Consider the following 12,674-nt stretch of genomic DNA (forward strand, 5'->3'; position numbering starts at 1 on the left):
GGTTCAATTGTTTTTCCTATTACATTGACCATAAATAATTTGAACTGGTCCTGGACCACCAATCCAAGGCACCCCTGCAAGTGCCTTGAGGCACCTCAGGGTGCCACAGCACACAGTTTGAGAACCACTGCTTTAACCTTTATATGATCTCTGCTGTGAGGTGTCTGTCTTAATCTCCCATATACTATCATTTGAAATATCTTTAATGTATAATAAATAAGCATGAGTGAATGTATAATAACAAAATTGTTTCCGCCCTTTAATATCAGAGTGTACCTTTGAAGGACATGTGCTGGAAAATGGAAGCTCCTACATACGGAAGGTTAACCCCTGTGTTGTGTGTCATTGTTATGTGAGTATGTTCTACAATTTCCTTCACTATTGTCTTAAGTAATGTCTATTTAATCTACAGATCAAATGACATGATATTATATGAAATGGTACTGCAAGTGGACTGTGATATAGTGATGAACTTATGATAGTAATGCAAAGTCTCTTCATAGGCTGGTAATGTACAGTGTGAACAGAGGGAAGGTCCTTGCACTCCATGTGAGCAGAAGACTCAGGACTGCCTGAATGGTATGTCCGGCACAACAAGACTTGTATGGAAGGTGTTAGACATCTATATAAGCCTCATTATTCTTCCTGTTTGTATCTTTCATAGAAGTCCCAGACAATTTTTACACCAATGCGTTCCAAACATCTCAGCAAGATACCGTATTACAAGAGGCCAATATGCCACTAAAGCCACCAAGTTTCACTAAACCACCTGGATCTAGCAGCCTTTCTCTATCTCAACAACTAGTTTTAAGCAGGAACTTGGTGACTACAGTCACCTCTTCAGCTAGTCACAGTTCTGTTCCTCACACAGAAGTCCCATATCCCAATGTAGCTCACGGATTGCAGACTGCGGATAATAATGCAATTCACAACACACAATCAGTATCTGGTGTACAATTTAAAATAAATACAGACTTTGTTCAATATATAAAAGATGATCCAGTATCTCATGCTGACATCATAAGTACTACTCAGTCTAAAGACAATGTCTATGTGTCTGTTTCTACCTCAACTACATTTCCTAATCAAGCTGTCCCACACAGTAGTGCCACCAGTCATACTTTGCCTACAACTAGGCACTCTACATCAACAATAGCTTATGACATTGTATCTTACACTAATGTGCCCCCTAGTATTCTGTCTATGTCATCTTCTAGCATCACTGAAGCATCTTTCTCACCAGGAACATCCACTAGCTCAATTCACCCCCCAGAAAATGGTTCTGTGGCTTCTCCCAAACCCACAATACTTTCAGGAACTACTGTCAAAGACAAAAAGTTCCCCATGTCTTATCATGACCTTGGAAAGCTATCGCCTTGGGGGAAAAACACTTATACAGCTTTAATGACTACAAAAGCCCCAGGCGGTGCTGTCTCACCATCAAGACCTTCTGGTCATTTCCACCATATGGAAGATACCTCAAAACATACATTACCAAAACTGGAAAACACTGAGATGAAGCATTATGACTCTGTAAACTCAAAAGGTGAGATTCATTCTAGAGCTACCAAGTCCAGGGCACATAATGGAACAATATTGGTAGATTTTTGTGTGACCTTCATTTGAGATTCTGCTTAGAAGATATATATGCTGCAGATTGTTTTTTTATTTCAGTGTTTCAGTTAATATTTATAGTATACATAAGGAATGGCTCAATCAACTCACAACACATAATACAGTTTACTAACTCAAAAATCAGATTAATAATCATTTGTATATGCACAATATATATTACCTGTACAGATCTGTATCTATAAAGGGATTCAATCAAAATCGACAGTTAGGACCCCGACAGTCAGAAGACCGACCGGGATCCTGACAGTCAGAATCATCACATTCCCTGAAGGTAAGTATGGATGGTTAGGGTTAAGCACTAGAGGGATGGTTAGGCTGCGGGAGGGAACGGATAGGGTTAGTCTGCAGGATAGGGAGGATAGGGTTAGAATTAGGGTAGAGCAGTGGTTTCCAAACTTTTTTGAATCACGGCGCCCTAGAATATCAGAATATTTTTCACGGCACCCCTAGGCCAAATATTTCTTATTGAGAAATTTAGAAAGAAATATTACATCAAGTAGATCGCGTTTATATGTCATCCTTAGGGTCAGTTGTGTGGTGAGGGACAGGATTAGCTTCTGTTTGTCCACATAGTTTATTACTGGCAGCCACCAGCACTGGTTTTGCCTATTATATTGACCATGAATAATTTGAATTGGTCCTGGACCACCAACCCAGGGCACCCGTGCAAGTGTCCTGAGGCACCCCAGGGAGCCACGGCGCACAGTTTGGGAACCTCTGGGGTAGGGTGAAAATACTTACTGTGATCAGTCAGATTCTGGTCATTGGGTTTCCGCTGTCGATCTTCTGAATATCGAGCATCTGACTGCTGGGAAGTCGTACCCAACTCTATATAACTATTGCTTTATCTCTTCTTTATTCAGAATGCTCCCTAAATGGCCGCAGCTATACCAATGGATCCATCTACATTTCTGATGTGGACCACTGCCTGCAGTGTGAATGTTTGGTAAAACTTAACTGACATAGCGTTTCACACATTCATCCACATGCATCATTTTCTTTGGGCATACACACACACACACACACACACACACACACACACACACACACACAATTACAACTGTGACATTTCTCTCTAAGGCAGCACTATATTATCCGCAGGCCGTGACTTCAGTAATGAAGGGGTTTGGTATATAAATGCAACAGTCACATTGTGAAAATTTATTATGTCTGCATGGAACATGTCGAAATGTTCATGCTGTTGACACTGACCATGATGACGTTCAGTATATCAACACAGATATAATGGAAATATTGTTCTCATGTCAGCATCGCTGTTTTCTTCTGATTCTCCCCTAATCCCCAATGGTAACCCTAACCCTATCCTTAATGGCAGCCCTATCCCTAATGGTAACCCTAATGGCAGCCCTATCCCTAATGGTAACCCTAATGGCAGCCCTATCCCTAATGGTAACCCTAATGGCAGCCCTATCCCTAATGGTAACCCTAATGGCAGCCTTATCCCTAAAAGTAACCCTAATGGCAGCCCTATCCCTAAAAGTAACCCTAATGGCAGCCCTATCCCTAATGGTAACCCTAATGGCAGCGCAGCCCTATCCCTAATGGTAACCCTAATGGCAGCCCTATCCCTAATGGTAACCTTAATGGCAGTTCTATCCCTAATGGTAACCCTAATGGCAGCCCTATCCCAAATGGTAACCCTAATGGCAGCCCTATCCCTAATGGTAACCTTAATGGCAGCTCTATCCATAATGGTAACCCTAATGGCAGCCCTATCCCTAATGGTAACCTTAATGGCAGATCTATCCTAATGGTAACCCTAATGGCAGCCCTATCCCTAGTGCTAACCCTGTTGTCATTCTCATTTTGACATTATGACAGTGTTACATTTCTGATTTTGGCATTCTGTCAATATCGACAATTTGCAGGTGTTTACATTAATCATGCGGACATTTTAACCATGTTGACATCATCAGTGTTGACCTGCTGTTGACACTTTGAATATCAACATGCTGAATGCCAACATCATGACTGGATACCAAATGAAGTACTCCTAGATCCTTCTCTGCAATTCCCCTCTGTATCCTTCTCTGTCATGTCGCCTCTTTGTAGCACATGAATGGAAAGACCCATAGAGGCCATGAGCTTGTGCCTTCCTCCCAGCAGACACCCACCCTAGCTGGGAATAGACTTTCTTACAAGCTAGAGTACCCACAGGGAGGGGGGAGAGGGTGATCCCTAGCAGTAGTTAGATGGTATATACATGTGTAAGATAGAGCCACAAAAATGAAAAGAATAGAAGAGAGAGAGAGATATTCTCATCTCTGTGTGGGCACTCTTTTAGAAACAAAATAATACTTTTTAACTTTTTGCTCATCACCTACCTACTACTGTTATTAACACATGTTTTGTGTGATACCATTGGAATAGTTGATAGAGCTCATTTGTCTATGTTTGTCTAAACATATGTCCTTTTATTTTACCTATTTTTAAAATTTGAATCATTAAATATTAAGAATGAGACTTCCGGTGGGCGGGTCATCTAGCATGGCTGCTTTTTAGCTCAGCTCGAGAGCTTATATAATCACCGGAGTCTGGCCGTATATGTTGGTGGCCTGTATGATTGCCGGGACTCCTGGCATGAAAACTGGCTTGGACGCCAGAGAAATATTGCTGTCCCTGAACCTCGGCAAACGGACTCCCCAGCTTGGACATCGGACATCCCGTCCCTGCTATTACCAAGAGGCGGGTGGACGGGAGGCTGTCGGTAATCTGCTGGATGCTGGAAGTGGTGGAAACACGTGTCGCCCTAGTGGAGTTTCTGAGCAGGATCCCCCCCCACTCCCTCTACAACTTCTGCACCTACTGTCCCCATTTCCTGTGGCCCAGATCCCCTGTGACAGCTGCTGCAGGACCTGGACGGCTCTGCGTTCTGGGTGTTGCTGCCCGGAGAAGCCGCAGCTGTGGACTTAGAGTGATGTCTAAGGACGCCGGAGGATCGCTGTAGCCAGCAGGCCCCTGAACTCTTTTCTTGCATGGCTGCCTGAGGACCTCACTTCCCCGCTGACTCTCTGTGGCTGGCCGGAGCGGGAGCAGTCTCTTTACAGGAGCTCCCATGTGGGCGAGTGCCGGACATCTGGACCTCGTATTGATGGACAGTCGCCGCTTCTGTTTGCTGGCGGGATGACTGGGGATGGCTGGGACATATTATATGGTAATGCGGTTTGGAGGACAGGCGTTTCAGGGGAGAGACTCTAATGGGTGTATCTTTATACTGAGTACTGCTGCACTTCCCTCCCTGGTGGTGTACGGCACGTACAAACACATATTGGGTCAGGTGGTGAGGATATTACAGTGAGACAGGGGGATAATAGATGGGACAACTTTGGAGCTTCAGCCTCCATCATCAGTAAGCATTGGACCCGGCTGTATGAGTGAAGTTCCATCTGGACTCTGTGCCCCCTTACTCTTCTCCACATCGTGAGAAGTTATTGCCTCTATAGCTTCAGCTGTCCATAGGACTGTGTCTCTATGGTAACAGTGCTGGTAACTATACTGATTGTAATTAGTAACTAATATTTATACTAAGTGTTTTAAATTCCTAATTAGGAATGCTGCATTATTCTATACCATAATGCTGGTCTGGCTCATAGCTATTGATATTAGGTGTGTGTCCCACATTCAATTCAACAGTGTATTAGAGCAGTAAGTTTTTACATGTACCAGGTTTATGGAGACATCTTGTGGCGGTTTGAGTTATTCCACCCACTATTCAGCTACTAGTTTTTTCTGCTCTGTATAACTAATTGCAATACACTATACTACAAGACAGTCCAACAGCACACTTCTGCATCTCACCGCTAGGGAGGCCATATTGCAGTGGTTTGTGGTCATACCACCGATACTCTTGTGCACGATCACAGGTTAATTGTACTGAAAGTGTGCCTTTTTTATGACACTAATCACACGTTTATATTGCTGTATTTATGACCCTGAGGGAAGCTCATCCACTATCCCTGACTAAAGTTGCTTATACCATCACTAATATAGACCTGTCTTTCTCTACACTATGTTTCACATATTGCAATCTGTAAAAGTTGGGCGAACTCTTGGCCGGATAACCATTTATTGGTTTTGTGTTGATTTATGCCAACGAGGTTTACAACTCTGTTGTGATCCAGAGCTCTTCCCTACCCAGTGTATTGCAGTCACTCCTGACAAGGGACATGATGGGCTCATAATTTAAGGGTTTAGATTATTATTTTTAGGTTAGAAGAGCCACCTCCTACAACTCTTACTCCAGCAAATAATGACTGTATAATAGCTCTGAGGGAAAACTCTACAACACTAGATTCAGGTGTGACACAATTTCTCATTCAGTGTGGTCTGCACTAGAGTATGGACAGATTCTTGGAGAGACACGCAGCATCCAGTAATTCCCAGACACCGTCTGACTCAAATAGGGTAAGAAATAAACATAAATCTAAAGCATCTGATCCGCCACCCTCCCCCCACTGTTCCCGTCAGAGGGAATGGTGGGCGACACATTGGATATGTCCTCTCAAATACCAAAAATACCTATCCCTGAAGATAATGCCAAAGTGACGATTCAGATGCTGATGCCCCTATTAGACAAAAAATTTGAGGACCTTCATACCAGACTGGAATCTTCACTAACCAAAATTGACTCTAATATATCTAGAATAGTTACTTTAGAACAATGCCTCAGTGATAATGAGGACTTGGTCCATGCCTTACAGGCCATTGTTGATCAAAAGGACCAAACTATTCAATCATTAGTGGCCAAAATGGATGATCTAGAGAACAGGGATAGTGGCCGTAACCTCCGGTTTGTAGGCATACCAGAAGTGGTGATAGGCTCACAGTTGGTAGAATTTATCAGTGTACGCATCCCACAAATATTGGAGAAACATGATGTGGCAGCTATTCCCCAAGTTGAAAGGGCACATAGGTTGGGTCCAGACAGACAAGATCAGATGGCCCGACCCAGGCCTTCCATAGCCAAGTTCCTGGACTTTAGAGCTAAGGAAAAAATATTATCAGCCTATAGTGCTACCCAATCCCTTATTGTGTATGGACAGAGGATCTTGATATTTCAGGATTTTTCAGTGTTAGTGTCTCAAAAGAAAAAAAAGTTTTCAGAGGTGTGCAGGATGCTGGTGGAACGTAATAAACGCTTCGCTTTGATGTACCCTGCTAACGGCGAATTATGGAAAATGGTCCTCCAGTATACTTTAAGGATCCAATAGAGGACAAAGAACATATTCGTAGGGAACAAGCTCACTCTCCACAGCGCTCTGATGAATGAACTATCAGTATAGGAGTATTAGGGACTGGGATAACTGGTATTTACCATATCTGATTCATAATCCATTCTGGAATAGGAGTGGTGACAAAATTTTGCCCTCAGTCCCTACAGTATTCTAACAGAGGTATGAGGAAGTGAGCTATACTAAAGATAGCCAACTTAATTGGCTTATTTTATATGTTGTATTCAAGTGTTGTTGAAAATGTGTTTATTGCTGGATTCTAATCCATTTTTTCAGTGTCTCTTTGCCCCCATTTTATACAAATTCCTTAAGAAAAAAAATAGTTGAGAGTTTACTGATTGTATGGAGCACCCCAAATTATGTTGTTGGGGTCCTCAGATATGCTCGGTGGGTTTAGCCCACCACCTGAGACTTACAAAAAAAGAAAAGAAACATGAAACTAGAGAGTTATTACCATTTCTGATACATTTCTTGTACTTATTTGTTCAATTTTACAAATTACACTTTTTCCATTTTTCCAGTTGATTATATTTGTCTGTTCATGCTGGTTTTCTAATGAATGCACAAAATTGTTTTATATGTACATCTGACCTCATGAGACCAATGTGTCATTTTATAGTTGCCTCAGTCCATGTCTGTACAAGCACAAGAACAGGTTAGACCTTCGGTTCCACCACACTTTAATCTAATCTCCTGGAATGTTGCTGGTCTCAACACCCCAATTAAACATAGGGAGGTAGTGACACAATTGAGGAGATTGAGTTGAGACCACATATAGATCTCTTACATGAGACGCATTGGGTAAAGGAAGATAGTTCCACTCTTAGGGCACATTGGATAGGAGAATGTGTTACGGCCTCCTACTGAACTAAGTCCAGAGGAGTAGCGATCATATTTCATAAGGATTTACGATATACTATATTGGATATGCTGGCTGACCTGCAAGGTCGTTTTTTGTTGATTGATGTAGAAATAGAGGGTAATAAATATACATTACTTCATTTATTTGCTACAAATATATACCCAGACCGTTTCGTATCTAAAGTCACCCAAATGGTAGCAAAACATCACGTTTATAAATTAATAATGGCGGGTGATTTCAATTCGGTGGATAATCTACTATTGGATAAATCTCTGCCAATAAATAGATCTCTACCTTCGTCATGATATCACATACAAGCTCCTAGGACGACTCTTCAGGTCAGCGACCCTGGGAGACTATTACACAATGGTGATCATACCTACACACAGCTATCTAGGGCGCACCAATCTTTCTCTAGGATATATTTTTTTTTTATTACAAATACCTTGATGACGCAGGTGAGACGGTCTGAAATAAATGATATTTTAATATCTAAAAAATATATAAGTGAAGGCGCACAATATATTAACCGACTGCTGTTTTGATACAAATTACTGGTTTATTACAAATTACTTGATTAAAATCTTAATCTTACATACAAACAGTAAAGCAGAATTATTAGCATAAAAACCATGAAGCATTAATTTTGTCAATTACTCCATATGCAAGTATATGTAAACTCCACACAGGTTGCGGTTTGATTAGTAATGCTCCCTTTTAAAAGCTTGATTGCATGCACCTACAAGGGTTAAACCAATTAGGGAAAAATTCTCTTTCAGCCGAAATAATTCTTGCACATAAATAAGCAAAGTTAGTATTTGTTCCAAGCAGAATGGTTGTTAATTCACAAGGGAAAGAGTTAGTTGCATGCACTTATGCGGTTTATGTAGTTAGGAAATAACTCTCCTTCGGCTGAATAGATATAGTTTCATGCACCAATGATTTGGGAAGATTTTTGCTCCAAACAGACTTACTGTTTAATTGTGCAAAAAAACAATCATGTATGGTGATACATGCCACTTTAGAAAGGATGCTGTTTATATATTGGGTGTTTGTAGAGTAATACTTCACCCATCCGTTAATGTCAGGAGCGCTCCTGGGTTGTGCAAGCCCGTATGTCCTCCTAGTGATTCCTCCTGCCTGGTCCACAGTAGCTGGAATCTTGGTATCAGATGCAGGGGATGGGGGACTCGTAGCTGAATCTATGGGGTTCTTGCGCAGCCACAGACTGTGGGAGAGTGGATCGTCTGCACGTGTCGCGTCCCGCGACTTCCGGGTTCGGGCTTCCGGACTTTGCGTTCCACTTGCGGTTCACAGGAAATGAGTGCAGACGATCCACTCTCCCACAGTCTGTGGCTGCGCAAGAATCCCGTAGATTCAGCTACGAGTTCCCCATCCCCTGCATCTGATACCAAGATTCCAGCTACTGTGGACCAGGCTTGCACAACCCAGGAGCGCTCCTGACATTAACGGATAAGTGAAGTATTACTCTACAAACACCCAATATATAAACAGCATCCTTTCTAAAGTGGCATGTATCACCATACATGATTGTTTTTTTGCACGATTAAACAGTAAGTCTGTTTGGAGCAAAAATCTTCCCAAATCATTGGTGCATGAAACTATATCTATTCAGCCGAAGGAGAGTTATTTCCTAACTACATAAACCGCATAAGTGCATGCAACTAACTCTTTCCCTTGTGAATTAACAACCATTCTGCTTGGAACAAATACTAACTTTGCTTATTTATGTGCAAGAATTATTTCGGCTGAAAGAGAATCTTTCCCTAATTGGTTTAACCCTTGTAGGTGCATGCAATCAAGCTTTTAAAAGGGAGCATTACTAATCAAAGCGCAACCTGTGTGGAGTTTACATATACTTGCATATGGAGTAATTGACAAAATTAATGTTTCATGGTTTTTATGCTAATAATTCTGCTTTACTGTTTGTATGTAAGATTAAGATTTTAATCAAGTAATTTGTAATAAACCAGTAATTTGTATCAAAACAGCAGTCGGTTAATATATTGTGCGCCTTCACTTATATATTTTTTAGTAACACATTTTTTATGTTGAGTGGATTTCCAGGTCCACATTGTGAAGGCAGCCAAATTTAGGTTGTCCTCTCTATTTAGAGGCTATTTAAGAAAAACTCAGCGCCAGACACATTTCTTCTTGTTGTTGCTTATTTTAATATCTGACCACGCACCTATATCCTTAGATTTGTGGCATGAATCAGCAACCACAGTGGATCATCTTTGGCGCTTCCCAGATTATTTATCAAAATCAGAGGACTTTAAACGCTACCTAAAAACTTCTTGGAATAATTACGAAGATGATAATATAAACAGTTGAGACGATATTGTCCTGTTCTGGGGAGTGTCAAAGGCGGTGATGCAGGGCATTATCATATAGTATGTTGCCAAATGGAAGAAAGATGCAATGAGACAGTATAAAAATTTGCAGGAGTAAGTTTCTCAGGCTTTTAGGGAATACCAAATGAACCAATCAGATTCAACCATGGAAATATATTTACAGTACAGGAAAACTCTTGAATCATTTTTGGTCACGCAAGCTAAAGCTAGATTGGATTATTCTCAACAAATGTATTATAAATGGGGCTAGAAGACTGGCAGATTATTGGCCCTTATGTCTAAACCGTATAGAAAACGTTCCTTCATCATGGCTCTCAAAGATCCCGCTACTAATAACACATACATAGCCACTAAGGACATTTTACAACACTTTCTTAAATATTATATGACCCTATATCAGGATATACAGGTGCCAAAGGAACAGCAGGAACATCTGTTGTCATTAGCACAGTTGCCTAAATTAACAAAAGACCAAAGGGAAAGGTTATCTAAAGAGATAATGGAGGAAGAAATAAGGAATGTGATTAAAAGACTTTTAGCCCATAAATCTCCAGGTCCTGACGGATTTTCTGGTATCTAATAGAGAGAGGTTAGAAACAGAAATACTGCCTGCCCTATTAGAACTCTTTAACAAGTTGTTGAAAGACAAGCCAACCTTCCCATCATTTACAGATGCTTACACATCACTTATACTAAAACCAGACAAAGATCCTTTGTCAGCGGACTCCTACAGACCGATCTCCCTTCTCAACACAGATTTGAAGTTACTAGCCAAAATTATAGCTTACAGACTACAGTTAATTTTACCTGACTTGTTGACTTCACATCAGAATGGATTTGTTAGAGGGCGACACTTGGTCAGAGCGGTCAGAATGGCAATAGTGGCAGTTTTAGCGGGAACACAACAGAAGATCCCCAAAAGTATGTTACTCAGTTTAGATACTAATAAGGCCTTTGGTTTGTGGCTTGGCCACATCTCTTTGCGGTACTTGAAAGGAGAGAATTCGATCCGGTATTTATTGAACTGGTCCGATATTTTTATACCCAACCCAAAACATCATTATTGATCAATGGAGTTAGGGGTGATCCGATTCGGATGTTTAGGGGTACGCCCAGGGATGCCCCCTATCCCACTTGCTGTTCAATTTATGTATAGATCCTCTATTTCGCATCCTGCAAAATTGGTCAGAGTTCAAAGGCATGAAGGTGGGCCTGGAAGAGATAAATCTTTGCAGACAATGTATTATTATACATTACCAATCCGGAATCGTCACTCCAGAAAATTCTAAACAGAGTGGAGGAATATGGGGAAATATCGGGATTTACAATCAATTTATCCAAGTCTGTAGGTTTATACCTTCATCCCCATATTACTACTCAATCTTGGAGTAGTCAGATTGCAATAGGATGGGCAAAATCTGACATTGCTTACCTGGGCATTTGCCTTCCCAAACGTCCTGTAGAGTTGTATAGACTTAATATTTCCTCGGCACTAGCGGCTACCTCAAGGGAATTAGAGGGCTGGGCTCACCTTATGTTATCATATGTTGGAAGAGTGAACCTTATTAAAGGTGAAATTTCCAAGATGGTTATATGTGTTACAGGTTTCTCCTTATGACTCAAAAAGATATCTGCTTACTTATTGCCCATTTTAGAAAATGTATCTGGGGTGCAAAATGGCTGTGAATTGGGCTAATAAAATTACAACAAACAAATGCCAACGGGGGTATAAAAACTTCCCCAACGTTTTACATTATAATCATGCTGCGATACTGAGGTATCTACGAGATTGGCTGCATGAAAAAGAAATTTACGCCAACACGTCTATTGAGAGACAATTCCTAGTGGACTGTAGTTTGATGGTATTTCTACACATGCATGACTGTGAAATTGGAGAATCTATGTCACAACTGAGGGCCTGAGCTGACGGGAGGCAGCCTCAGTTGTAGGGGCTGAGATGTACCGGAACCTGGGAGGTTGTATCAGACCCATGGACATGTAAGTAACCTGAATAATAACTGCCCGAAGGCGTGACCACGACAACTTGGATAAAAGTCAATGATGTTTATTATGACAACTCCGCAACACAGCAGCAGTAAAAGAAAACGTAAAAGTCAGCAAAGAATAAATACAGTTCCTGGGTACTACAGGATGGCGGGAGCCACAGGGCACTGGTAGTGTGAGATAGTTCTTATAATCTTCTAGATGGAAAGTCCTTACCAGGCCCGACTGTAGCAATGGAGATAACCCAGGATTGTACCAGCTGGTGTTCCAGGAAAAGCTGGGTTGCTGAAGATAAAACGGCTGCTGTGGATACTGGCTGGAACAAGACTGTTGTTAGCACGGAGTGGATACTGGCTGGAACCAGTTAAATAATAAATGAACTTGGGAGCGATGAAATATGAACTGAAATGTAGAACTTGAGAGCGGAGAAATAATAATACCGGTGGAGAGTGGTAAAGTGTAGAAAGGACACCGGCCCTTTAAGAGAAGCTGTACTCTGCTGGAAGCTGGGCTGGAAGCAGGTAATGTTGTAGCTGGAAACAGATG

At 41.4% G+C, this 12,674-nt stretch overlaps 1 protein-coding gene across 6 annotated transcripts in view; it reads left to right on the forward strand.

The window, feature by feature from the left end:
- Positions 1-12,674, forward strand: part of VWCE (von Willebrand factor C and EGF domains) — a 188,689-nt gene that overhangs the window by 148,827 nt on the left and 27,188 nt on the right. For all 6 annotated transcript variants that reach the window (XM_063944373.1, XM_063944368.1, XM_063944369.1 and 3 more), the window contains 4 exons: positions 270-352; positions 504-579; positions 665-1,546; positions 2,499-2,581. In XM_063944373.1, the coding sequence (XP_063800443.1) occupies positions 270-352; positions 504-579; positions 665-1,546; positions 2,499-2,581 (1,124 nt within the window). The remainder of the gene's footprint in view (positions 1-269; positions 353-503; positions 580-664; positions 1,547-2,498; positions 2,582-12,674) is intronic.

This window comes from Pseudophryne corroboree, chromosome 11 (genome assembly GCF_028390025.1).
Source record: "Pseudophryne corroboree isolate aPseCor3 chromosome 11, aPseCor3.hap2, whole genome shotgun sequence".
In the NCBI taxonomy this organism is placed as follows: domain Eukaryota; kingdom Metazoa; phylum Chordata; class Amphibia; order Anura; family Myobatrachidae; genus Pseudophryne; species Pseudophryne corroboree.